This window comes from Doryrhamphus excisus, linkage group LG6 (assembly GCF_037039965.1).
Source record: "Doryrhamphus excisus strain RoL-2023G ecotype Guam linkage group LG6, RoL_Dexc_Guam_v1.1, whole genome shotgun sequence".
Taxonomy (NCBI): domain Eukaryota; kingdom Metazoa; phylum Chordata; class Actinopteri; order Syngnathiformes; family Syngnathidae; genus Doryrhamphus; species Doryrhamphus excisus.
In genome coordinates, this window is record NC_136362.1 from 5165050 (window position 1) to 5192476 (window position 27427).

The following is a 27427-nucleotide window of genomic DNA, read 5'->3' on the forward strand; positions in this document are numbered from 1 at the left end:
AGCAACTTTAGCTGCCAGATAAGATTTCAAAAGCACTTACTCTCCTTTTCTAAAACAAACCTTTGTCCGTACAGTAGAAGGATGTGGAGGGCCCCAATGACCAGGTCAGCCTTGGGCCCCCAGATAACTAAATACACCCCTGCTTACACACACACACACACACACACACACCAAGTCCAAAAGGTTGGACAGAATGTAGTACATGAGGAACTCAAACAAATAGACATTGCATAACTTTTATTTGGAATGAGGTGCTTGAAGTAGGAAGACAAAAGCAATCAAAACATTATGCAGTTCTGGTTCTGGATCTGGTTCTGTATCTGGTTCTGCTTTCCACATTGGCAAGTGAGGGAATCACATGCTGTGGTCTTGAAAGATGCTTAGAACCTTCAGTCGGCATCAGGAAATGCAGTGATGCAACATTTCATTCCGTGTTTCTGAGGAGCTCAGAAGAAGCGGAGATGATGCTGAAGGCCTCGTTACTCGCAGAGGATGTTGTCGCACGGCAGGAGCGGACTGACTCCAATTTTCCTGGCGCATTCATTCTGAAGGGAGGAAAAGAAGGCATATTCAGGCCCCGGAGGTGAGTTCCATGATCACATTGTCAGTTTCCCAGCTGACCCAGGAGGTGGCGCTGTTGCTGCATATTCATCATGTCAACAATCCTGTCATAAAGTCAGCGACATCTGCGGCAGTATATACTGTAGATAGGAAAGTATTTGTATTTATGTACTTAGTATTTGTATTTTTGTCTATGTTTTCTAAATTCACGAAGGTCTATAAAGGTCTATAAAAGTGGGGACACGCTTGTGCTATTGTATGGCTTGGGCTTCATGGCTTTTCTATTTGCTTTTTCTACTCATGATGAGAAATTCAAATGGCTCTAAAAGTTCAACCATTGTGTGCTTATTTTGTGTTTTTTCGATGAATAATTACTTTTTTCTCCTAATTGATGCCTTTAAATAAACGTGTGTCACATTGGAGACATCCTGTTCCTGCCGCCTCTCCCTGTCCTTTTGCCAAAAGTAGGACCAATGTCAAGGAAATCAAGAATACGGCAGGCATGACTGTTGTTTTTCTTTGATGGGTATATATGCCTATTTATTTACAGGCCCTACAAATGCCGCCTAGCAGCAAGCAAATGTCATGAAATTCTCCTTCATGGCATACCATGTAGTTAACCACGTTGATGTGGTACGAGATCCCGCCCATTTCCTGACACTTGGCCATGTTGGCTCTCTCCGGATCCCCAGCCGTCAGAACGGGAGCGGCAGGTTCGGCCTGTAGCACGCAAAGCAACAACACTTAGCCATGTTATCCTTTGGTAACCCGAGGCTGAAGACATCCTTGACGTCATGTAGTGTGCCCTCTAGTGGCTGTGCATGGCTTGGCACTCACTGGGTCCAGTCCTCTCTGGATGGCCAGCAGGTCCGCCATCCGGTCGGTGAACCCAGGAGCAAAGTTCTCCGGGTTGATTGCCACAAAACACTGACCCTGCAAACACACATGTTACACAAGTTTAACACAAACAAAAAGTGGTGATGGATTCTCCGGACACTGATTCTAACTCGCAGGCAAACAAGCTCACGTTACGGGTTGTGATTAGGGTTACAGTTAGTTTGTAAGAACATGAAATGAAAAGCACTGAATGAATACAGAGCCACCATCCACCAGTACCAGCCTGGACTTGGTTTTGCAGGGAACAAATATACTCATTAGCACTCAATAAGCTTATCAAATCTAGCAACAGCAAATATGAGGTGAAGAAAGAGGTATAGACGTCTATCTGTGCAATTTTGGTGCAAAGTTACATGCTGCGTTCAAGAACCATCCGACAAATTGGAAGGGGTGGCCGCTTGCATTCAACATCCAAAAAGTGTGGGATTTCTAACTGCATATAATCTTTGGAATGAAAGAATGGCACACATTTGTAAAACTGGTCGTGATCAACTAAGACTGATCAAATGGAATCATTTGTACACTGTGTGGAATGGTTGTGTTTTTAAAAGGGTTTAGGGTATCGTAACCCACGTGTGTGTGTGTCTTGATGCATATCCAATCGTCTACCACAAAGAGATTTACATTCCTAGCGAGAGCGCAGGCAGAAATGCGTGAGTAATTCAAGTCAATCTGAGTTACGATGGGGTCAAACGTGGGGCCCAATAACAGCGCCACCATGTGGTGTGTTTGTGATGCACAGCTAACACAGCAGGGGTGAACGAACAAGTCCAGGAAACTCACCAGGTCTGCAATCCTGTCTGTTACTTTCCAGGTGCGGATGTGTTTGCTGTACTTGGCACCAGCCAGAATGCCACAGAACACCTCCACCATCATTCCTAGACCGTAGCCTTTGTACCCCCCTGGGCACACACACACACACACATTCATGTCACCTGTCTTAAGAACACGATCATAACCTTACCTATAGTCATGTACACGCGCATGCAATAAATGCTAACTTTAAAGGGTAAAACCTGTGGCCTCGCTGCCCCCGATGGGAACCAACCCTCCACCGCTCAGAACTCTCTTGGGGTCTGCCGTGATCCTGCCCTGGGCGTCGCACCCCCAACCCTCAGGGATGCTGTCGCCACGGCGCTCATTGAGCTCCACCTGCACGGCCACACACAGAAGAAAATGTCTGACTGGGGAGAGCTCCAAGAAGGAAGGAAATGAATGAAGGGAAGACACCCAAAGACCTCTTGCCTCAAGCAGACAGTCATAGCAAGTCCGTGTGATGCCGTCTTGGTACAATTACATACTGTATGCATGCCAGTGCAGAATTAGCGCTCATAAAGGTTATAACATCATATTTTCCATCACACACAGCAATCCCTCCCTTCAAATTCCAACGCGTCAGTCTATCACAAATATTTGACACTTTTTCTCATGAAATTTTTCATGACTATGAGTTGACCTCCAGCACATTTAGTCATTTGTGCACATCATAGCAGCAATTTCTCCTCGCTCTGATCAAATTGCAAATGCTTTTGTCATAGCAGTCAACAAGAAGTATACTTATGGATGCTGAATATTTTGATGCAGATTCCATGCTGTCAATCACGAAGGCTAAGGCTGGTCAAAGGGTGCAACCACATGTTGGAAGACCCACTGTGAATTCAGTTGGTACGGAGAACAGGTAGGTTTGGTATTGGACACTAATCCAACATCTCATACAGTGGAGTTGTTTGCTGTACTCGACTGTCATCTTGCTTGAAAGACGACCTCGCAGAACAGGAAGAGGGCCTCTTTTTATCCCGCAGCGAGAGGAAGCCATTCATACAACGGCGGTAGCAAACAATGAAATAAGGTTGAGGTTAAAAATTCAAAGCGTTACATATTTGTATACATATGGATCATTAAACATATTAAGAGTTGACGGAGTGCTCAAGACAAATGAAACGATTGTACAAAGTGCCATGTCAACACTGAACGTCAAGGTCAAACATGTCTTGTGTGCATACATACATTGTTAGCACTGTAAACTCTTAGCTAACTTAAAATACTCTTAAACTAAAATACCCTTAAACTACTTGGTGTACTTTCACACAGTACACTAGCAAGTCATAAGCCACAGAAACACACACAAGGAAAGCGGTTGAAGTTCTTCTCGCTTGCTCTCTCTCTCTCTCTCTCTCACTGAAGTGTATACCGGAGCTGGGAGCCAGGGCAGCGCTGAGGGCTGGGGACTCTCAGCATGTTCAAAAACATACTACTACTTAGAGGGTGGTGAACAGGTTTTCTGTGCTCCAACTACTACAATATTTCATTTACAACTAAGGAATCCTACTTTACACAGATGCCCTTATCACAGTCGAGTCTGGAAGCAATTGCCCACAATGTTTATTGGGACAACTGTAGATTGTTATATAATAAATACAGTCACAGTATGTAGTATATACTGTATATATAGTATACGGTCATACCAAATAGTTCATGAAAACCTCCTGAGAAACCTAACCTAACCCTAACCCTAAGAAATACTGCAGTACATGTGAAGTACGTACCTTTCCCAGGGCTACGGCAGATGTTGCCATGTCCAATACAAAGTTATCTCCATCTTTGGAAGGAGCTGCCACGCTGATGGGGTTGGTGCCCAAAGTGCACTAAAATCAACAATGGATGACATGATCAACCAATCAGTGTACTGGCAATGGGAAGGTGCAGTACATCAGTGCTTTGGTTTGCTCACATCTTTCCCACGAGTGGGGACCACCAGGGGGGACGTGTTGGTGAAGGACATGCCCTGTGATGCAGTCAAGGCCGTTAGGGAAAAATCTAATGTGCAGCAATCGTCGTTTTTTCACTCACGATCATGTTATCCTTCAACGCTTGCATTGCATAATATCCTGCGATGCCGTAGTGATTGGAACCTAGCAGGAAAAGACACTCATCAAAGATCATGTATCATATGACAGGAGTGCTTACTGTGCCGGTGTGACAGGTGAACTCACCATGCGCCACCACCCAGCCAATCCCAACTTCCTTGGCCTTCTTGACGGCCAGGTCCATGCAGAAGTTTCCCACCACAGGACCCAGGAGGTTGTTCCCGTTCACCAGCGCCGTGGCTGGGCTCTCCTTCTCCACCTCTGGTTCTCCGTCTTTGGCACAGATTCCAGTCTGAACGTCTTTCACGTACATGTCTGTCCAGGAACAGCACAGACCTGTTTTAGAGAAGGCATCCATCCCACCTTCCATCCATCTTTCGAGCTAGCTATCATCTCTCTTGTCTCTCCGTCTGTCTATCTATCAATCATCTATCTTATCCATCCGTCCGTCCATCTATCAATCATCTGTCTTATCCCTCCATCCATCCATCCATCTATCAATCATCTACCTTATCCATCCATCCATCTATCAATCATCTATCTTATCCATCCGTCCATCCATCTATCAATCATCTATCTTATCCCTCCATCCATCCATCCATCTATCAATCATCTACCTTATCCATCCATCCATCTATCAATCATCTATCTTATCCATCCGTCCGTCCATCTATCAATCATCTATCTTATCCATCCGTCCCTCTATCTATCAATCATCTATCTTATCCCTCCATCCATCCATCTGTCTATCAATCATCTACATCTGCACTACCATATACACATATACACGTATACACATATACACGTATACACACATACACATATACACATATACACATATACACATATGCACATATACACCTATACACATATACACATATACACATATACACATATACACATATACACATATACACTACCCATACTGTACAGAGTACATACTGTATAGCTCCACATAAACACATCTACACTACACACATAGCCATATATACACTACATACTGTATATAAACTACACACATTACACGTGTATGCATACCATATATGTGTGATACATGCTAGGCTATACTGACCCATCCTGTTCAGCCCGTGGCTGTAGTGACCTCTGTGGTCCCCCTCCACCAGAACCTGGGCCAGGCTGCGAGCGTGATGCTGCTTGGTACCCACCGCCATCATGCACCTCTCAATGAAGCTCTGCACCTCCACCTGGCTTATCAGACACCTGCACACACACACACACACACACAGGTACATCTTATGCTGCTGTACGTATGGACATTCATGGCCAAATGATTGGAGAAGGTCTGCTGTTTCAGTCTTTTACGATGATTACAAGTACTTCTTGTGCTTTTATTGACGGTTAAATGAGGTTTATGTCATATAGAGTTCCATTCACTTGTGTTCCACATCCTGACTGATGGTAGTCCATTCTTGCATCATCAATGCTTGGACCCCAGGTTCTCAAAGGGAAGGAGGTCTGGAGAGTTTCCTGGACATGGACCCAAATTGTTACTGGTTTGATCCCCAGGCCAGTTAGTTCTGACTTGTGCCTCGTGGCAAGGTTCTCCATCATGCTGGAAAACCAAAGTGGCTTTGAAAGGATGTTTTGCTAGCATTCTTTATTCATGGTTCTTAGGCCAAATAGTGACCTGGCTGAGAAGCAAGCCCATACGTGAAGGATTGAAAGATGCTTTACTGTTGCCATATCGCAGGACTGATGCTCGGGCTCTCCTTTTTTCCTCTGGATGGAATTGGCTTTTGTTCCTGTTAACTTTGAGGAGGTTTGTGGTGAGCCATAATTTGACTTCATACAGACAGGAGGTGAAGGAGGAGGGAGGGCGTATGGACTTTGCTTTAGCGGAAAGGTAGAACTGGGTGTCATCAGCAAAACATGAATCTGCGGAAGAGCTTGCCAAGGAGAAGAAGAGAAATGACAAAAGTAGGGGCCCCAGGACAAAGGCCTGAGGCACACCTGTAGTGACAGGGGAGAGATAGATTGGACTTGAAGGACCAGAGCTGCAGGAACTGAGTGCGGCCTGTGAGATGTGAGTGGAAGCAGTTGAGGGGGTTGTGGGTGATACCACTGGATGATGGAGGTCGGATGGGGGTCTGAGATGATGTCAAAGGCCCTACTCAAGTCAACAAGGATGAGGATGGAGACGAAGAGAAGGTTGTTTAAGGAGCGCCGTCTCTGTGCTGTGATGTGGGCGGAAACCAGACGAGAAAGTTTCGTAGGGAGTTAGGCATTAAGTGAAGGTGAAGTTGGGTGCGTTGTGGACACTTTCCGCTTTCTGGGAACCATACTCTCTTGGGACTTACAGCGGTCCTCACACATTAACACTGTAGGTAAAAAGGGCCAGCAGAGACAACTCGGGAAGTTTGGTCTGCCCCAGGAGCTGCTGATCCAGTCCTAGACCAAAATCATTCAGTCTGTTCTGTGCACAACCATCGCTTTCTGGTTTGTATCTGCAACCAAAAAATGACAGGAACAGACGACAGAGAACCATCCAATCTACAGAAAAAAAATCACTGGAGCCGACCTTCTCTCCGTGGCCTGTACAGGCCAGGACCAGGAAGCGGGAACATCAGGGAACATCACTGCAGACCCCTCTCACCCCAGACACAAACTGTTCAAACTCCTCCCCTCATGTAGGCGCTACAGAGCTCTGGACGCCAAATTTCCAGGCACAGAGACGCTTTCTTCTGCCAGGCTGAACTAAAAAAAATATGTTGTTGTTATTAGTTCATAAAGGGGACCTATTATGCTCATTGTGGGCCCTTTGTGTTGATTTGTGGACTCCTGTAGAGCACTCAAAACTCTACAGGTCACATAGTTTCTTTTTTTGTGGTACATTTGTGCTGTTTTGTGCAGTTAAAATGAAAGTTTGTGCTGCTTTTCCTTTTGAGTTATTAGAGTTTATTACAAAGGTCAACCAAAGGTCAGCCTGCCCCCCCAACACGCCCCAAACTGAACCAAAGTAGCCTGAATTTTTGTGCTCTTTTTATGCTGTTTTGTGCACTTAAAATGAACGTTTGTGCTGCTTTTGTTTTTGAGTTATTAACAATGAAAGTTTTGGCCTATGACATAATCACCCCCCCACACACACACTCTCAGAATCAAAAATAGCTTAATTTTTATGCCTTCTTTGTTCGTTACGTTTTGTGCATTTAATAGAATGTTTTGTGCAATCAATGCGCACATCCGTGCTGTCATACTTTTTCATTGATTGATTTAATCTTCCACTGATTAAATATTCAGGAAGTCCAACCACTTGTGCCTGATGGTGGCGTCTTTAGGAAACAAACAACGTAAACACAGAAGCAGAGCTTGGGGGAGGGCAGAGAGCTATCTGGCCTACAGCCGCGCCCATATAAGAAAGCCCGCTCCCAAACGTCTTTCAGGGCTCAGTTCCCAATGCACAAACCCCCTGGTCTGAAACTTTGGCATGGTTTAACACCAGAATACATTTATAGGTCAGAGGTGCCCTTTAAGTGTCTGTGTACGTACAGTCGTACAGTGAGAGCTAATTTAACTGAAGTCAAATTCCTACTTTGTGTGAACACATTTGGCCAACGGAGTGGATTTGGATTCGGAAGTCGCTGATTCCACCTTGACTGGTAAGAGGTGGAGTCAGTCTTTTCTTTTGGCATGAATGTGAATGTTGTGAGTTGTTTTGCGCTTCATTCTGCCATGAAATGAGTGAAGGATGAGAACATGATGACCATAAGATTTATTTAGCGCCGTGAGCAGCACCTTTGGAAATAAAACCTTCCTTAAATGTCCTTTGTGCATTCTCATGCAGTGAAAAAAGGCTTTTCTGTTGCTTGCCGTCAGTGAGGTGGCCAAAGGTTGGACTTTCTCATCACACGCTTGACAAGCAGCACTCTTCCTGATCACAAACACATGCAGACTCTTATGTCACAGCTGAGGAAGAAAAACATTCAAAGACAAACACGTAATGTGTGTTTTCTACCCAGCAACAGTCAAGCCTGCAATGCTCTCGTTTCCTTTTGTTTGTCCTTGGCTATTGTTCTAGCTATCGTTGGAAGGGAGAAAGAACATGTTGGAACCTTTGAGAATGCAGATGATTGAATCCAGATGTGCACGCCGGCCGCAGCTGCCAAAGACATTCTTTCTCAAAACAACATTCCGCTATTCCTTCTCACTGCTACTTTCCCCTTCACCGTAACACGCTTACCACCGTATCACCAAACCTCGTTAGCAATCCCATGACGCCATTAGTAATGGAACTTTGCATGCAAGTAACAATGTCATTAGAATGAAACTTGCATGTAATTCAGAATGTCATTAGAGATGAAAGTTAGCATTAGCACCTTAGTCATTAGGAATGGAATGAAAATGCACTTAGGAGTGGAACTTTGCACGTTATCAGAATGTCATTAGGATTGGAATGAGAATCTAATTAGGAATAAAGCATAGCATGTAATTGAAAATGTCTTTAGGAATGAAACTTAGCATGTAATTAGCGTGTCACTAAGAATGTAATGAGGAATGTATTTAAGAATGGAACTTTGTATGTAATTAAGAATGTAATGAGAAATTTAATTAGGAGTGCAATTAGGAAGGTAACTCAGCATGTAATTAACAATGAAACTTTACACGTAATTCAGAATGTAATAAGGAATGAAACTTAGGCTTATTTTAGCAATTATCAATAATAATTAGCATTTAATAGCAAAGACGTATTTGCACGTCTTAGATGTATTTTTGTGCTGCAGACAAAAAGAGGTGATGACAGCTCCCCACTGATGCATTTCACTTCAGAGGCAATTTTCAGCCATAGAAGCGACCAGCAGGTGGCAGAAGTGAGCTTTATTGTGAAAGAGGCCACTGATGCGCTGGTTTGTTTTCCAAAGCAGTGGATAAGATAAGACAAGATAAGATAAGATAAATCAGCCAAACATTGAACTTTTTCCAACTCTGAGGAGGCTTCCATGACAAAGTACAGAGCGTGAAACACGAGACCGGGCCTGGGCTTATGGGGGAGCTTCTGGCACCAGGAAGACCCCAAAGGAAACTTAAGCAATGCAACTTACATAAGCAGACATTTCATCATGTGGGGGGGGGGTTCTTATTCTTCTCAATCACGCCTGTGGGATGACCCCGGCCCCTGAGGCTAGAGGACCACGCCCCCCCCCCCCACCTACCCACACCCGTCCATGTGCACCTTTATGTGCTCTGTGGTGGGGCCACAACATTAGGATCACCCGACCCGTCTGCTGAGAGCCAATAGGATGGGATGCTAACAAATCCCGGCTTTAAACAGACAGTCATGCTAACAACGCTAACGCTAATGCTGGGTTCATGCGTGAACGAGTCTTGTAGTGTTCTGCTGTTAGCTGAGCTGTGTGAGAACCAACGAGTGCCTTCTCACACCCCAGCATGAAATAGTTGAACAACAACTGTCTCGCAGGAAGTTGAGCTGTGGGACGCTAACAATGGACTTCATAGAAGTGAAAGACAGGACGTGCTCATAAAGTCTATTGATCGGAGATCATGATATGTGCAAAGAAAGGTGAGCATGAAAGCCAAAGGATCTCACCTGCTCATGTTTCCTGTCTTGCGTTGGAGCTGCAAAAGGTTAAAAAGACACACAAACAAACACACATGGACATGCACACACACAGTGCTGTCCTTGCATGTGCTGCTCTCCTACTTGTCCTTGAGCCTGCCCCGCCCACCCGGGGTCATGTGTCTCTATCTGCAGGTATGTGTGTGTGTGTTGGCCTGGGGGCGGGGGGGCGTGGCTCACCAAGGGAGGTTCTGTGGGCGTGCACGGAGGGTTTGTGTAGTTGTGGCAGTGCAGGCGTTACGCAACCGCAATGGCGGTTAATTGATAAGAGGAACATGAGGAGGCCTACTGTGCTGTTTTTCATTTCTAAGAGGGTGAGAACAACTCGGAGAACAACAAGTCCTTCCTGTGGACTCGTAGGGAACGTTTGTTTGGGAAGGAGCCAACTTTTAGCAACATTTCAACTTTCCATATTGGTTTCCTTGCACTACGTTTGGCGCCCTCTGCTGGACGTAAATCTTATTACGTGTTGTCAAGCCCAAAAGAAATCTAATCCGACTAAACAGCAAGGATTAGATATAAGACATTTATGAAAAAGTCAAAATTTCTAAAAGTCAGTGAGAACATTTAGCATCTGTTATCACGCCAGCAGTTAGCATGTTAGCATTGCGGACCTTCGTGTTGCAGCCTTTTTAGCCATTTTTAGAAGTATCAACTTTGTAATCAGGAAAAAGCAGAATGAAATATTCATTCATTCATTTTCTACCGCTTATCCTCATGCCTGTCCCAGCTGTCTTAGGGCGAGAGGCGGGGTCCACCCTGGACTGGTGGCCAGCCAATCCCAGGGCACATATAGACAAACAACCATTCCCACCCACATTCATACCTATGGACAATTTCGAGTGGCCAATGAAGCTAACATGTTTTTTGAATGGGGGGGGAAGTACCCGGAGAAGAGCCACACATGCACGGGGAGAACATGCAGAAAGAAACAAACAAAACTTAAATAAATACTTAATGCTATCATGTTAGCAATGCTAATATGCTATTAATATATGCAATATATATAAACAGTGCTGTCATGTTAGTGTGAACGTGTTAACATTAACATAGTAGTATTTTATAAGTATTAACATACACAGACACTTAGCTCTACCATGCTAGATGTTAGATGGTAATGTCCGCACCTTAGCATTGTTAGCATGCTAATGTTACCATAGTAGCCTTTCTAGCCATTACAAGTACAAGCGTAAGCTCTTTGTGCTGTCAAGCAAAGTGTTAGTATGCCAACATTAGCATATTAGCAGTGCCAACATAACATTAGCATGGGTGCATTTTAGTCATTTTTATTAGTATAAACTTTGCATTCTTATGTTAGCATTGTGAACATGCCAACATTAGCATAGTAACATTTTATTCCACTTAAACACTCTCATGTTAGATGTTAGCATGTTAATGCTAGCATGTTAACATTAGCATAGTAGCATTTTCATAAGTATCAACATATGCAGACACTTTGCTCTAACATGCTACATGTTTCATGCTAACATTAGCATGTCAGCATTGTTAGCACAGTCACATTTGAGCTGTTTTCCAAAGTGGACTCTTCTGAAACACTTAGTGCCATCATGCTAGGAATCAGCACCATCTTAAGGCAAACTCCGCTTATATCCACTCTGCATTTCCACCTTCCTGCCTACGGAGCGCATTTCATGTCTTGTGATGTTGCCATCCTCCAGTATGAGTTGAATCCACACTGCATGTTCCTGCACTGGCGGCTGTGGAACTGTTGACTGGGTGATCATGTGACGTCCACCAAGATTCCCATCTTGATGACTTCCAGATGATCTTTGCTGGCGGGCTCGTTCCACTTTGTGCTTTGCTGAGGGACAAAAAGGGTTGTGTGTCTCGCTAGAAATCATCAAATGTCACATGAACAAAAGTACACTTCTTCTTTCTGGATACTGCCACTGTGCCCTCAATACGCCTTTTCACACAACAAAGTCAACCATTGTTCCTCTTCACATACAAGTAAAACACACACACGTATATATATATATATATATATATATATATATATATATATATATATATATATATATATATATATATATATATATATATATATATATATATATATATATATATATATATATATATATATATATATATATATATATATATAGTATATCACCGTGCGTTCTTATGCACGGGTCAGCAGCGAGCTAAACCCTCCCACAAAAAAGCACCAAAGACTGGAAGCCTAGTGGAAGCCGTGTAAAAACTTTGTGCTTCTTGAAGAACGAAACAAACTCCCACAACATCCTGGCCTGCTGGTCTGTAATTCTCCTGGCTGGCTGGCTGGCTTGCTGGAGACATCTGCCACAACCGCAAGGAGCAAAATAGAAAGTTGGAGGGCAGAGGCTGTGATTTGGGTGCGTCTAAATAAAGAGGGCCAGCACTAATATGAGGGCAGTCCCGCAGGGTGGGGGGCCATCAGGGAAAGGTACAAACACCACATCCACCCAACCTCAAATCCTACAGAAACTACACATGAACTTAGTAGACAATTCCAAAAAGTACAATCAAGGTCTGTGTTTTACTCCTACAGGATTAAATGTAAAACGTGCAAAACTCATACCCGGCACTTTCCTGCTCACTCACTATCTGACTGGGAATGAAAAATACTGTAAGGTACACAAAAATACAGTAGTGATTGAGAAACTCAGGAGTAGTGGTTGGTTTTGTGTAGCTTACTGTTGTGTTAGCTCATAGGATCCCACGCCACTTGATTTCCAAATTGAAAGACAGCACTTAGAACAAGGCTAGCTAAGAATTGACCAGCTTTGAAGGCAACCTGATTTCTTCATTTTTTGACTTTGTGGGCTTTTCTGAGAGTACAGAATGCTAAACATGGCCACAGATGAGTTAGCAGATTGGGCTATTGCTATTCCTGGAAGAGTGCTTTGCTGCCAGCTGGGATGAAAGACATCACGAGTGGACCCGCCTGCCAATTAAAAAAACACAAAACGAGCTTTTCAAAGCAGAAACGCAACCCCCCTGCCCCCCTCCCCCAGCAAATACATCATGCAGCTTTGCGAAGAAAAGATGAGTATTATTCATAAGGAAAAGACATGATCATGCATATAGACGTTAACAAAATCATATAGCATCTCATAGCGTGTGTGTGTGTGTCAAATATACATTCCAAATACACAAGAAATACTGTCCATCACATACAAGGTAGTAGCATGAAGGAGCAACAATAAGTTCAAGTGCTAACATGACAACATGCTAGCTTAGCATTTTCACAACATGAACAAACTTACAGCTCCAACATCTGCAGCTGACTGAGCTGCGTTTTAAGATGTGTAGCAAAGCCTTTCTGGGCGGGCTTGTCTGTCTGGAGCAGGAAGACCAAGTGATGGATTTGCCTGTTACAAGAATGTTTGGGGGTGTAGGAACCCACGTGAAAAGGTCGATAAAACGATAAAACGATAAAAGTAAGCATGGGTGAGTGTTGCTAGAGAGCATAAAGACTAACTCAGGTAGGAACCAACATGGATGGTTGCATAAATAAAATAAATACAAGCAAAATGTCATCTTTGGGTCAGATGAAATCTTTCTGCTCGCTCCGTCTACCAACTGAACAGTTTGATGAAGTTCTGGAATCCATCATCTCCCAGGAAGTCAAAGGAGCCCTGCGAGGAGCCCAGGTGGACCAGCAGGAGAACCAGCAGCACCACGGCCAGCAGAGGAATCAGCAGGTTCCATCCGGCCGCCAGGATGTTGTACCACTTGGCTTTGTCCGAGCACTCCTGGGCCAGCTGCAGGTTGCCCTGAGTCTTCTGGTCCCGAGCCTGAAAAATAAACAAACATTTGCTGATCTGACTTTGCTGAGGAACCTTCACGGCGTGTTAGGGCTCCATTCAGGGTCAGTCTGAGGACTTGGGATTTAGGATGAGGGTTAGGGTTAGGACTGGGTTGGCACCTTCCTATCTGGTTGACCTAGTTGTACCCTATACTCAATCTAGACACCTATGATCACAACATGCCGGCCTTTTGCCCATACTGAGAGCCATGAAGAAGTATGCAGGTTCTTGTTGGAGAGGGGGCCCAGCAGAGGGTGACGCTGTTTGGAACTTGCACTGACTCAACTGGACAACATCTGACGTGGTCCACCTCTTGGAGGCGCTGCAGCGGAGGGCCCCCCTTTGGCGGACAATCATCCCAAGATCCGCGGCTGACCAACTCTCTTCGTGGCACTCCATCTAGGAACTGTACTACGGTATTTGGCTAAGTGACTTGTCTCTGTTCAGATCTGGTCTATCGATATCATGTCGCCCTCTCCACCTCCATTGCAGCCTGGTCATCCTAGAAGAGGGATGCCCCCATCTGCCGTCCCTTCTTAAGGTTTCTCTTTTTTCCCTAATGGGTTTTGGTTTTTCCTTGCCCGTATGGGGTTTCAGATCAGGGGACGCCGTCTCTCATCTACGGTTGTCAACTGTTGCCTGCTTGTTAGGCCCTTTGAGGCTCCTTTGTGATTAAGGGCTATATGAATCAGATTGACTTGACGTGACTTGACTTGACTTGACACTGACTTGACTTGTACATAAGTACGGTATATGGTTATGGTCATTCACATAAATCCACATAAAGGATAATTAGTCTTAGGATTAGGATAATTCGGATAATAGTGTGTAAAGGTGTGAGAGGTCCTCACCTTGATGGAGTAGAGGAGCGCCATGAATCCGAGGCAGCAGAAGTTGACGTACAAGGTGTTGCACAGGGACCAGACCAGATAGTCCCGAGGAGGGTTCTTGCCCACGTGGCCCATGTTGACCACGGTGGAAGCGGCTGGTTTGCGGGCAGACTTGCAGTTGGTGAGCGGGGTGCAGTCAGAGGGGAAGTTGTACGAGTAGTTGTCCATGGCGTTGGTGGTGACAAAGAGTAGGCAGCTAGTCTACAATGTTCCCAGGAAGCCAGCAAGGAGATCCTGAGGAAGGTAGAAGAACTTATATGGACTCCTCAAGAGGGCGGTGACATTCATTCACTGCAACTCTGTCATTATGTGGTCCACCAAAATAGAAGCAGTAACACTCAACCAACTACATGGACATTCTTCTCATCTTTCACATATGTCCTTCTATCCACATGTCCATATGCCTTTTCATACGCCCATCCTATCCACATGTCCATCCTATCCACATGTCCATATGCCTTTTCATACGCCCATCCTATCCACATGTCCATCCTATCCACATGTCCATATGCCTTTTCATACGCCCATCCTATCCACATGTCCATCCTAACCATATGTCCTTATGTCTTTTCATACGCCCATCCTATCCACATGTCCATCCTAACCATATGTCCATATGTCTTTTCATACGCCCATCCTATCCACATGTCCATCCTAACCATATGTCCATATGTCTTTTCATACGCCCATCCTATCCACATGTCCATCCTAACCATATGTCCATATGTCTTTTCATACGCCCATCCTATCCACATGTCCATCCTAACCATATGTCCATGTGTATTTTCATACGCCCATCCTATCCACATGTCCATATGTCTTTTCATACGCCCATCCTATCCACATGTCCATCCTAACCATATGTCCATATGTCTTTTCATACGCCCATCCTTTGCACATGTCCATCCTATCCATATGTCCATGTGTATTTTCATACGCCCATCCTATCCACATGTCCATATGCCTTTTCATACGCCCATCCTATCCACATGTCCATATGCCTTTTCATACGCCCATCCTATCCACATGTCCATCCTAACCATATGTCCTTATGTCTTTTCATACGCCCATCTATTCACATGTCCATCCTACCCATATGTCCATGTGTATTTTCATATGTCCATCCTATCCACATGTCCATCCTAACCATATGTCCTTATGTCTTTTCATACGCCCATCTATTCACATGTCCATCCTACCCATATGTCCATACGCATTTTCATATGTCCATCCTATCCACATGTCCATATGTCTTTTCATACGCCCATCCTATCCACATGTCCATCCTATCCATATGTCCATGTGTATTTTCATATGTCCATCCTATCCATATGTCCATATGTCTTTTCATATCTCCTCCTAGCCATATGTACATGGGTTCTTAATGTCCATGTTCTCGCTATATGTGAATACATCTCTTAATGCAGTATGTCTTGTTATCCAATTTCCATGTCTCAGTCTGTCTTCGGTGTCTTTTTTTCATACTACCTTCTATTATCAAGTAAAATGTCATTTTTATGCTGCCATTCCACAGTTATCTTCCGTGTCCATGTAGCTTTTGTCCAAATGGCCTTTGTGTGTCCATCTATCCAACCTTTAACCTGGCATCCACGTGTCCCAAGTACATGAAGGCAACAGCGCCTCCTGGTGGCTGCCCAGGAACAGTTCATCTCCTCAGTCTCACGCGCATGGGACTAGCAATTTAAAATAACGATGAAGACATGATTTTCGAATATTGCCTTCGCTGTACAATACTTTGTTACATTCGGACTTACCGCGTAGAAAAGCTTAGCAGAGGATGGATTCGATCCATCGACCTCTGGGTTATGGGCCCAGCACGCTTCCGCTGCGCCACTCTGCTTCCCGTTTCACTGCAGTATTTCCTGAATATACAATTCCACCATTCCATTCAATAGCCATGTGGTCATTTTCTGAAAACAAAGGTATACATGGAAAGGGATATTCCAATGCCCGGTCTGCGTATCGAAGCAGTGAAGAAAAAGTCACGTATGAGACGACGGCCCAGTCCTTCACGATAAAGAAACGTTGATGCTTTCTGTCGGCGCCATCAGTAACTATGAAACAGCCAAAGCACAGAAAATACAAAAGCTTGGATTTGTTGGCTTTAAATGTGCTATTTATGTTTGATTCAGGCATATCCGCAAATGCGGTTAGAGGCGCAGGCGCGACAATCACAACGTAATTGTGGCACTTTGTAACAAAGTTGCTATTTAATTTTGTATCACAAATGACTGTAAACCACCGTGGTTTCTACATTATTCTATAATACTGTATGTGTAAGGAAACCTGCTCACTTCGTGGTCAGCAGGTGGCGCACTTTTACTGCGTTCCAAATGACAGGAAGCCACTGTGACCAATGAGGTGTGGCCGCCCACACCTGTTGAGTGTTTTTCTGTGCTAACAACCAGCGCCATTGTCAAATGTCAAATAAGGCGCTCATGCAGAAATGTTGAAACGTTTTGCATGCACCCTTTTTGTACACGTGGGCACCTCTCATGTGCTCTGCATCATTTCATCTGTGAAAGCTTCCCTTCCTTCTGCTGATACTTCTACTGATATCCCCACGGCAGCAGAGCCAATGTCATTATTTGATACTACATATGCAAGTAGAAAGTAGAACAGATGATGGGGACTAGGCCTCTGAATCAGAGTATGCTAGCAAATAATGGATAGTGAAGAGTCAAACATGGCGGTGGTAGCGTGATGGTCAAGTTTATTGACTTGCTTCACAAGCAGGCAAGAATAGAACACAAAGTTGTGGCGATAGACCTTCTGTGATAAATGGAAGCCATCTGCTGGTGACCTCCAGCTGGAAGCCGCTTGGGTTGGGTTGGGTTGGGTGGGCGGTGCTTTTCAAACGGAGACGTTGGCATGCAGAGATGACCTGAGCTGTGGCATTCAAGGCATCATCATGTCCAGCATGCAAAGTGGTAAAGCAACAAGCGTGTGGCTCATCCATAATATCTGTTGTAGTTATTGTGAACAGATACAGTTATGACAATCACTGCAATGATCACAGCGAGGATGAAGAGGGCGAAGATGACGGAGGCCGTGATGTTGAGGCATTTGGCGGTGGAGGCGTGGCTTTTGGCTCCCTCCATGTCTCCCACGACCTTCCGGTCTCTAGCCTGTAAGCAAGAAAACAAATGATCTACGATGCCAACCGTCAGCTTTACAGGTGCCACGTATGTACCCTGAAATCCTTTCTGTCAGCAGGAAGCCAGCAAACGGAAAAGAGAATGATTTTTTGTGCCGTTTCTCCATGTAGAAGTGTAAAAGCAAGCGATGCACAGAGTGAACACATGCAGGCGCATGGCTACGTTGATTGACAGTCCCTCAAAGTCAAGTGGACATTCATTCCAAGAGTTGGCCTCACTTTACTAGCCTACGTCCGAGGGAGCAGATGACACCGAAACCGAAGAGGTGAAATAATATTGGCATGCAGATTCTACAATACGATCGCTGATTGTATGCTGGAGTCTTCATCCGTGACGCCATTGTCAGCGCAGTGAAGAATCGAGAAGAAAAGCGAGCGCGCAGAAAGCAGAAGGCAGGAAGTCAGAAAGAGAGAGGTGATTCGGCAAAAGTTTTGATGTGTCCACAGTAATGATTATTATTTTGACCTCTTGAGGTTGAGGTGGTAGGCTGCCTTTCATGCCATCTGCTCCCTCTTGGGGTAGTCAAGTAACGCCATATGTTTTACTTGGGTCAAGCCTTGTGACGCCCCTGCAAAACCTCAATGTGGACTGTACCTTGATGGAGAAGATGAGGGCGGCCAGTCCCAAGCAGAAAGGATTTCCTATGAGGGAGAAGGTGCAGATGGAATAGATGATGTAATCACGTGGAGGCTCCGCGGGGATGCTCGCGTAGGTGCAGGTGGCGGGCGCCATCGGGATCTCATTCACGTGTTGCATGGCAGCGTGGGTCTCTCTAACACCGAGTCATGCTGTGACTTCCTTTTTCAAACCACACTTGCTTTCTACCACACCCCCAACGTGTCAGCAGCCAACGAAACACAAGGAAAGTTCCTCCTGCACTACTTTATTTATTCATTGAATTGTTGACTTTTTTTTAAAAGGAGTCCGGGCAATTTGGCGTGCCTGGAGTGACAGTCAAAAAGGGCAACAGTCAGGAACAAGTCTACTGGGAAGACGTTGGCTAAAAGCCCCTGAAGTGGACTAGAAACCTGTCCATAAGGTAGAAAAGATGGACACGCTACAGAAAGTACTGTCAGGGCATGAACACGAGGTCAAAGCCAAGATCCATGTCGCAAGTGAGCTACACCCTGCTTCTATAAGCCGGGGTGAGAACCTTTTTCAGGACAGGATCATAGAACCAGTAAAGTTTTCCCGTTCTCAAGCCAGACACAAGACTTGGGATTCGTGGAGACTATAGGTCCAGGAATGAGTCGCATAAAAGGTGGCCATCCATGGACCATGACATTGAGAACCAAGTCAAAGCATGCACCACATGCCAAGAACATAGAAAAGCACCTGCTTGTAGCGCTCCATCCATAGGAGTGGCCAGAGAAGCCGTGGAGGAGGCTCCTTAGACGGGTGCATATGATCCTTCTATGGATAGAATGTTTTTTAGTCATTGTGGATGCCCATCCAAAATGCCGAGATGTACCCAGTAACATCACCTCCATCTGCCAACGCGGTAAGCTGTCCGAGGGAAAGTTTCAGTGCACATGGCATCCCGGAGACGATTGTGTTAGACAACGCACAGAGAGTTGAGAGTTCATGACAAGAAACGGAATCACACACGTGACATCAGCGCCAGAACAGCCAGCATCTCACAGCTTGGCAGACGCTAAAGAGCTGATGAAAAAGAGGGGACACAGTTGCAACGTCAAAGTCAAGCCGTAAGCTGAAATGGAAAGATATCAAAAAAAGGAGTAACCTACAGGTAATATTCGAGTTTTTAAAAAACGGAATATGTGCATATTTGGCGGCGACTCCGTAATCAGGTAAAAAGCCGAAAGAAACAACCAAACATGTTTAAATGTAGCCCCGATGGGGTACATGCCAGGACCTTGTTGTGCCAGTCCTGGGCCTGGATAAATACAGATGCTTGTGTCAGGAAGGGCATCAAACATTTGCCAAAGCAACGATGCAAATCAACAACACGGGCCCAGGTTAACGGCGCTGATCACCTACAGGGTGCCCGTGGAAATTGGACTGCTGTCGGTCAAAGAAGGAGAGGAGGAAGACGTGTCCGTCAGAAGAGAAAGAAGAAGAGAGAAGAGAATGCCGTCAACAATGACTTACTGCTTTTTTCCTGTCGATGTTACCATACCTCCGTTTGGCCAGTACTGAGCAAAGGTATGTACTGGCCAATATACAAATTGGCTGTCAGTATCAATTGTCACCGTTTGGCCTTTCATTAGTTTGCATGCCTCTGTAGGCGCTACGCACAATAAGAGGATGCTAACCGCTCTGCTTCCTCTTTCTTTTGTCTTAAGCAAACGGATATAAGGGTGATAACGGACACTATGGTCAATGTATTTACACTTGATTCTAACAAGGAGCCAGTTGAGGGGTTCCGGGCCCGGAGCAGACCTCGTTGGAGGCATTATGTCTCACAGCTGGCCTCGGAGCACTTTGATGTCCACCCGGTGGAGTTGGAGGATGCAGGTGGAGACCGGGAAGACCGGACTTCCCTACCCTATACAGTAAGTGGTAGAAAATGGATGGATGGATGGTGTACCTGCCTCTGTGGTTATCATCACACTGCGATGAAGTCTGACATGGAGCGATGATGCTTTGCTAAAAAAAAATGTCAACTTGATTATCATTAAGGTTTGTACGTCAGAATCAAAGTTTTATTATTCATAAAGCCCAAGCTGCGTTCCAATCAACTTTTCATGAGCAAACTACAGGTAAGTTCATGTCTATTTGAAAGTATTGTAGTAGTACGGTAAGGCATGGTAGTATTGGAAGCGGTTCCATATTCTGTACGATATCATTTATATCAGCACAGGCACTGAGGTTTGCTTCCAATTCATAAAGTACTACATGACTTGATAGATTCATAACAATACACACCAAAAGGAAAGCAGGAAAGGAAAATAAAGTCATCCTTGGAGTAAATTCACAATATTACTTCATTCCCAATTATTATTAGCACTTACTTGATGTAAAAACATGTCATATTACAAAAATAACTATATATTCACTTCGCTGGTGAAGGACGTGTGTGTGTATTACTGGGGTTAGGGTATTACGAGGTTTACGGTATTACTGGGTATTATTAGGGTTAGGGTATTACTGGGGTTAGGGTACAACTGGGCTTAGGGAACTACTGGGTTTAGGGTATTACGAGGTTTCGGGTATTGCTAGGGTTAACCCCCTCACCCTAACCCTCTGTACGCCTTCATGCTATGCTTCAAGCAAGCACGATCTTTGCACTAATAAAGTATATCTCATATGCCTTTTGTCCTCCGTTTGGCATCAGCAGAAAGACACGGATCCAAGGCAAAGTGGACCATGACTATTCATCACCAGTCAGGACTATTCATCATGATTGATCAATCTTCAGGATTATTTCTCAGTAGTTATTATTGATGCCAATGGCGGTAGAGAAAGGATGGATGGATTCCTTTGCTTGATGCATGAAGAAAGATGGACGGTATGCTTTGCAGTATTAATCATACATGGGAGATGCGGAAGGCCAGGTCAGCGTGCGTGTTCTTTGAGATGTATTTTGATCAAGGCCATTCAAGGACATCCTGGTGGTAGCGTTCACATCTTGGATGAGGCGGCGATGGTGGACGCTCCCGGGCGGCGATACACGTGAACATTCTTCTGAGACACAAAGATGCAGAGACACGCTTAATAGTATGTACAAATGTTTTGTTCATGTCAAAGTACAATTAAAGTAAAAGTCAAAGTACTAGAACTACAAAAGCACCACAGTTCCCCCACATTGTGATTTACACCATAAGTACTAGCCCAACATTTCATTCATCTACAGCATTTGCAATACTACGTATGTGTATATTTTGGATATCTTGTATATATTTTGTTAAATTGTCTTTTTTACTCTACTTTTATATACTTTTTTAAAAAATATATATACTTGTTCTTCTTTTAGCATGTGAATGTATGATGATGATGATGATGATGATTATCACAAGCCCTGAAAGCAGAGCAGAATGACTTTTTGGATGTACCTTGTGGGTGTCTGCATTGTACTGGTTGAGAAGGTTCTGGACCCGGTTAGCATAGTCAGCATGCACAGCCTTCAGGGTCTCCACCTGACAGAGCAGACATGACAAGCGAAAGCAACGTGAGAAACCACCAACAGCCAAGCATTTCCTGCTTCCTGAGCACAGTGGAAACGCACGAGCACCACAATCAATCTGTTGCTGCGCTGTGGGTGTGGCTCACCATTCGCTTCTGGATGAAGAGCTGTGCCCCCTTCAGAGCCCCCGCCATGTTCTGACAGAGTCTCTGCCTTTCCTCCTCCTTCAGCACCTGGGTGTAGAAGGTGCGGACCTGCAACACCACACAAAGGTTCCCTTCAATGACACTTTATCCACTGCTGCCACATGCAGCCAGACGTGGGTACTGCACCCACACACAGTTGACCATCGCCTCTTTATGCTCAGGACAGAGCATCAAAGTTGGCAGGCGGGCATTATGGGATGCCAATTTCCAAGATCCTTGGACCAAATCCGTTGAATCAGCCCTCGCCAAAGTGGCATCTATGGATGGAGACACCGCCTGGATATTATCATTAGTAGATGTCAGTGCTGCCTTCCATAGCGTCCATCACGGTGTCCGACTGGAACGCCTTCAAACGCATATTGGTGTTACTGGTCCGCTACTCCCTTGGCTTGGATCTCCTCTCCTGGATTGGACACATCTGTAGTTTATGATGATGTCATCTCCGAGTACTGTGGTGTCACTTGCAGAGTTCCACAAGGATCAGTGGTTGGCCCTCTTCTATTCAATATTTACACGCTTCCGCTGGGCAGCATCATTGGCAAACATAAGATTAGCTTTCACTGTTATGCCCATGACACTCAGCTGTATGTGCCATTAAAGCTAACTGAGCCACGGGACTGCTCTAATCTCCAGGCGTGTCTCATTGATATCAAACAACGGACGTCCTGGAACTCTTTACTAAAAATGCCGCAGCACGACTCCTCACCAGGACGCCGACATTCCAGCATAATTCTCCAGTACTAGCCAACGTGCGCTGGCTCCCAGTTCCCCCATTGGAGAGGGGGGCCAGCGGAGGTTGCGGCTGTCTGGATCTGGCCCTGACAAAATGGGACAAGATCTGAGGTGGTCCACCTCTTAGATGCGCTGCCACAGAGGGCCTCGCTTTGGCTGATGATGATCCCAAGACCCATGGCTGAACATCTCCGCTGATGTCCCTACATCTAGGGCTGGACTACTATGCTGCTTGGAAGTACTTTGTATATATACTGTAGTATATATTTATATTGTCATATGTTGCCCACGCCACATCCATTGCAGTCTGTTCGTCCTGGAGGGGGGATTCCCTTCTCAAGGTTTCTTTTTCCCCCCAAATGGGGTCTTGAAGTTTTCCTGGCCCGGATGGGGGTTCGGATGAGGGTATGTTGTCCCCTGTTTCCAGCTTCTAAAGCCCTCTGAGGCGCCTTTGTGATTGAGGGATGTATCAATAAGCTTGCCTTGCCGGTCTAGTTACCTGGGTCTCGTTATCTTCGTCCTCGCTGTTGTAACGCGCCACATCTGGAGACACCTTGAACCTGGACTCCACAAATCCAGGCTGAGTGTCTGGTGCGCTGAAGCTGTTGGGATAGTAATTTGGAGCGCCACCTGGAGGACGGACGACAGCATGGGTGTCACAGCAGGCGGCCAGTGTGTGGCCTGCAGATCATTTCCTATTGGCCTGTGGCACCTTCTGAGAGCAGCATTCCAGAAAAGCACTCAAAGCAAACTTGGAATATAAATGTTTGGTGTACCTTGGTTGTCCATCATGCACATGGGTCCGTCCCGCTGGTAGTTGGCCACCCGGGCCCTGAAGGGGCAGTTGACGGGGATCTGCAGGTAGTTGGCCCCCAGCCGGTGCCGATGTGTGTCTGGGTAGGCGAAGAGGCGACCCTGGGGGGGCGAAGCGGCACCAGTCAGACCCCGGTTAGCCTTCGATTCAAGCCAGCCTGGTTTCTACCTGCAGCATCTTATCAGGGCTGGCCTCGATGCCAGACGGCATGTTGCTGGGGTCAAAGGCCAGCTGCTCCACCTCTGCAAAGTAGTTGACCGGGTTCCTGTTCAGAACCATTTTACCCACCGGGATCAACGGATACTCTTTATGTGGCCACACCTGAACAACCCACAGAACAACGCAGCTTCATCGCTGACGGAGCTCGGTCAGTATCAATGAAGGTAGCGGCTAAGCACGCACCGCCATGCCATCACATACCTTGGTCAGGTCAAATGGGTTGAAGCGGAACTTCTCCGCCTGCTCAAAGGTCATGACCTGGATGTAGAAGGTCCAGGATGGGTAGTTTCCATCGGCGATGGCGTTGAACAGGTCTGCGATGGCGTAGTCGGGGTTGGTGGAAGCCAGACGGTCTGCCTCGTCCACAGCCAGATTCTTAATTCCCTGGTCAGTCTGACAGAAGGCATCATGGTCATCATCCTCGTTGGGCTGCGTTTCTCCTCAGGGTTCCCGTCACCTTGTAGTGGAACTTGCAGTAGACTCGCTCTCCGTCAGCATTGAGCAGCTTGAAGGTGTGTGAGCCGTAGCCGTTCATGTGGCGGTAGCCGTCCGGCAAACCACGATCGCTGAAGAGGAAGGAGACCTGCACGGAGACGCGGAAAGGTCACATTCCACCTGCATCATCCTCACTGCCGCTTCACACCACCCCCACCTGATGGAGACTCTCGGGTCTCAGACTCAAGAAGTCCCACACCATGTCCGGGTCCCTCATGTGGGTCTGAGGATTGCGCTTCTGCGTGTGGATGAAGGATGGGAACTGGAAGGGTGCAAAGGTCACCGGCAGGCTGACATGTGGAGCAATCCATCCCACTGCTCTTCTACCAACTCACCAGCATGGCATCCCTGATGAAAAATACGGGTGTATTGTTGCCCGTCAGGTCCCAGTTGCCCTCCTCCGTGTAAAACTTGACGGCAAAGCCACGGGGATCCCGCACCGTGTCCGCCGAGCCAGACTCTCCCGCTGGAGTAAAGTTATTGATCAGCTTCCTCATCCGATCACAAGATTCAACTTGGCAAAAGTAAAACACAAGACAGATCCTCCCCACGTGAAATAAGAGCCCACATAAGAAGGCCTGGCAGGCCAGAACTGGCTGGCAGTTTGACACCCCCGGTCGATGACATCGGCACTGAAACCTGTGGCGTTAGAAAAGCCAGGTTCCACTGTGCCGAGAGTACAGGAGCACACACTCACCCACAGTGGAGAAGCGGACGGCAATGGGCGTCACTTTGCCGACGTGCTCAAAGACTTTGGCCTTGCAGTAGCGCGTGATGTCGTGCGTCACCTCAAAGTAGCCAAACGCTCCTGTGAACCACACGGACAAACGGTTTGTGATCAGGTTCGAGTGCCGCCATGCATGGACAGTACGCTCGCCGCTCAGGGAGATGAGAGGCAGGCTTTCCCGGAAATAGACCGAGTACGCAACTGCAACCGCAGCATAGACGGTAATAATGGTGGCGTCAGTGGGCGGAGCCTCCGAGCTCACCTGCCCCTTTGGCGTGCACCACTCGCTCTGGGATGCGTTCCCGGTCAAAGTGAGCCATCTCATCGGTGAAGACCACATCCTGAACCAACAGGGGGCCCCTGGGTCCGGCCGTCTGCAGGTTTAGCTTGTCCCCGATAGGATGGCCGGCTCCTGTGGTCAGCTGGTCTGGCCTCTGTCACATGACAACATGATCACGTGCGGAGGGCGGTGACTAGTAGGCTTAGACACTTGCAGAATAAACATCGAACGTGTTGCATTTGGTATTCTTTCTTCCAGACATGCCTCATTTACATCACCTGATGTGATCTCTTATCGTGATCGATGATGTAACTGTAAAGGTTGAAGTTCGGTCTTTAGCAATCATTATCGACGGCGGAGTGCTGCGTTTAAGCGTGAATAATAGCAATTCGCTGGCTACAACAATGTACAACAGTGTGAACTATCAAGTCATGAATAGCTGAATAAAACAAATATAAAATAAATACGAGCTAGCAGGACCAGTAGATAAGTTAGCTAGTCGCCTCAAACGACCTTTCACCCATTTAGCTCAACTTGTCTTTCCCCTACAAACCTGAGAGCCTTTCTTCTCCTTCCACGTCTTCATCTGGTCGCTAGCTTGGTCTCTGCTGTCCGCCATGTCGGCTGATGAAATGACTTGCAACAAGACGATTATTGATCTCCCTCAGCGCCGTATTATGTCTTTATTTGCTTCCGGACTTTGCCCGGCTTAGCCCCGCCCCAAGCAACCCTCCTCCCCTCTGATTGGCTGCCGCCAGGACGTTGACCGAGTTTGGGGGCAAGGAGAACAGCCAAAACAAATCTTGTCTGTACATAACAAATACTTTATATTCGTTCATTTCCTTCAGCTTTAACCGCGAGCGATAATAAAAAATAACATAGCCCTAACCCTAAAGATGAGTAATAAGTATTTTTACTGCCTTTAGTTGATCGTGGTCCGCCCATCTTAGGTGGATATTACGTTCGTTGCGTTCCATCCGGAGCCATGCATACTAGACGCCATACCGAGTGGGTTTGTCCACTGCCGCCATACGTCAACGTCGCCGCCATATTGAATATGGCAAGGCTTGCTGTAAATGAATACAAGCAAATGTACTTACTTTCATAAAGCGCCTTTCTGCAAAGACACTGAGGTCAATGGCTCTCGTTTATACGTTGACACAGGCACTAATATACTTATATAGTATATAATACATATAGTATAGGAATATAGTAATAATATAATACATCTAGGAAACAGGTAGGCACCAAAAACAATGTGATCGTGACTGAGTTCCACTACAGGTCGGCCTTCCATACCATCATCCAGGACGTTGTGATCGCAAAGCTGGATTATGGACTTTTTGACCAACAGGCCCCAGAATGTGCGACTCGGCCCCCACCTCTCCTCCACACGCATTCTAAGCATGGGCTCACCACAGGGCTGTGTTCTGAGCCCCCTGCTGTACCGTCTCCACACCCACAACTGCAGTCTGGCCCACAGGAACAATAAGATGGTCAAATTTGCGAACAACGTGTCAAACGGAGACGAGACAGCCTACAGAGAGGAAATTCAGAGACTCACAACCTGGTGCTCTGAAAAGAACCTGACTCTGAGTACCAGGAAGACAAAAGAGATCGTCGTGGACTTCAGGAGGAGGACAAGTGATCACCCCCCCCCCCCCAGCACATACAGGACATGGCACGTATCTTTTATTCCATACTAGTGGAATAAACTTTGTTATTTAGGTGTCCACATAAGTGGACAATTATTTTCAATTCCCATTTTTTGGATTCCACACAAGTGGGATACATTTTCTTAAATTCTGCACTAGCATTACGAGCGGAATAAACATGGTTTATTAGACCAAAGTGGAATAAGCCTTGCCTACTGCACATAGTAGATGTGTTGTGTTCCCTTATCTTTCCAGGAAAGGAGAATAAGATCCCAATGGGAATGTGTACCAAAAGAATCATGTCGTACTTTGGTGTTGTTATTCAGTAGCTTGTCCTGATGGTATCATACCGAGTATGAACATAAGGTCATCTGACATCATCTTGCTGAGCAAATTTGGCCTAATTTGGAACT

The 27427-nt window shown here is 45.9% G+C and overlaps 4 protein-coding genes and 1 non-coding gene across 7 annotated transcripts; all 5 read right to left on the reverse strand.

The window, feature by feature from the left end:
- Nucleotides 1–222: 222 nt before the first annotated feature.
- LOC131125128 (putative oxidoreductase YjmC) lies at nt 223–10054 on the reverse strand. The gene is made up of 11 exons (XM_058066340.2): nt 9889–10054; nt 5398–5546; nt 4452–4640; nt 4309–4370; nt 4190–4243; nt 4005–4103; nt 2475–2610; nt 2242–2360; nt 1399–1494; nt 1171–1281; nt 223–545 (listed from the first exon to the last, which is right to left on the reverse strand). Exons 1-11 carry the CDS (start codon nt 9894–9896, stop codon nt 480–482), a joined length of 1089 nt encoding a protein of 362 aa, XP_057922323.1. The 5' UTR covers nt 9897–10054; the 3' UTR covers nt 223–479.
- A 2962-nt stretch (nt 10055–13016) lies between these two features.
- LOC131125129 (interferon-induced transmembrane protein 5-like) lies at nt 13017–16361 on the reverse strand. 2 transcript variants are annotated; one of them, XM_078790966.1, is made up of 3 exons: nt 16215–16361; nt 14582–14854; nt 13017–13718 (listed from the first exon to the last, which is right to left on the reverse strand). In XM_078790966.1, exons 2-3 carry the CDS (start codon nt 14786–14788, stop codon nt 13497–13499), a joined length of 429 nt encoding a protein of 142 aa, XP_078647092.1. In that variant the 5' UTR covers nt 14789–14854; nt 16215–16361; the 3' UTR covers nt 13017–13496. The 2 variants fall into 2 exon arrangements, with proteins under 2 accessions (XP_078647092.1, XP_057922326.1); XM_058066343.2 differs by lacking the exon at nt 16215–16361 and having other exon boundaries at nt 14582–15032.
- Nucleotides 16362–16409: 48 nt separating this feature from the next.
- Nucleotides 16410–16481, reverse strand: trnam-cau (transfer RNA methionine (anticodon CAU)). The gene has a single exon. It is a non-coding gene; the product is annotated as a tRNA-Met (tRNA).
- Nucleotides 16482–17323: 842 nt separating this feature from the next.
- LOC131125130 (dispanin subfamily A member 2b-like) lies at nt 17324–19111 on the reverse strand. The gene is made up of 2 exons (XM_058066344.2): nt 18394–19111; nt 17324–17769 (listed from the first exon to the last, which is right to left on the reverse strand). The coding sequence occupies exons 1-2, from the start codon at nt 18553–18555 to the stop codon at nt 17593–17595; spliced, it is 339 nt and encodes a 112-aa protein (XP_057922327.2). The 5' UTR covers nt 18556–19111; the 3' UTR covers nt 17324–17592.
- Nucleotides 19112–20437: 1326 nt separating this feature from the next.
- cat (catalase) lies at nt 20438–26081 on the reverse strand. Of its 2 annotated transcripts, none has more exons than XM_058066336.2 (13): nt 25913–26081; nt 25342–25513; nt 25050–25160; nt 24688–24818; nt 24510–24614; nt 24315–24440; nt 24059–24250; nt 23807–23959; nt 23601–23739; nt 23324–23454; nt 22033–22140; nt 21816–21899; nt 20438–21444 (listed from the first exon to the last, which is right to left on the reverse strand). In XM_058066336.2, exons 1-13 carry the CDS (start codon nt 25976–25978, stop codon nt 21385–21387), a joined length of 1578 nt encoding a protein of 525 aa, XP_057922319.2. In that variant the 5' UTR covers nt 25979–26081; the 3' UTR covers nt 20438–21384. The 2 variants fall into 2 exon arrangements, with proteins under 2 accessions (XP_057922319.2, XP_057922318.2); XM_058066335.2 differs by having other exon boundaries at nt 20438–21447.
- Between the last annotated feature and the right edge of the window lie 1346 nt (nt 26082–27427).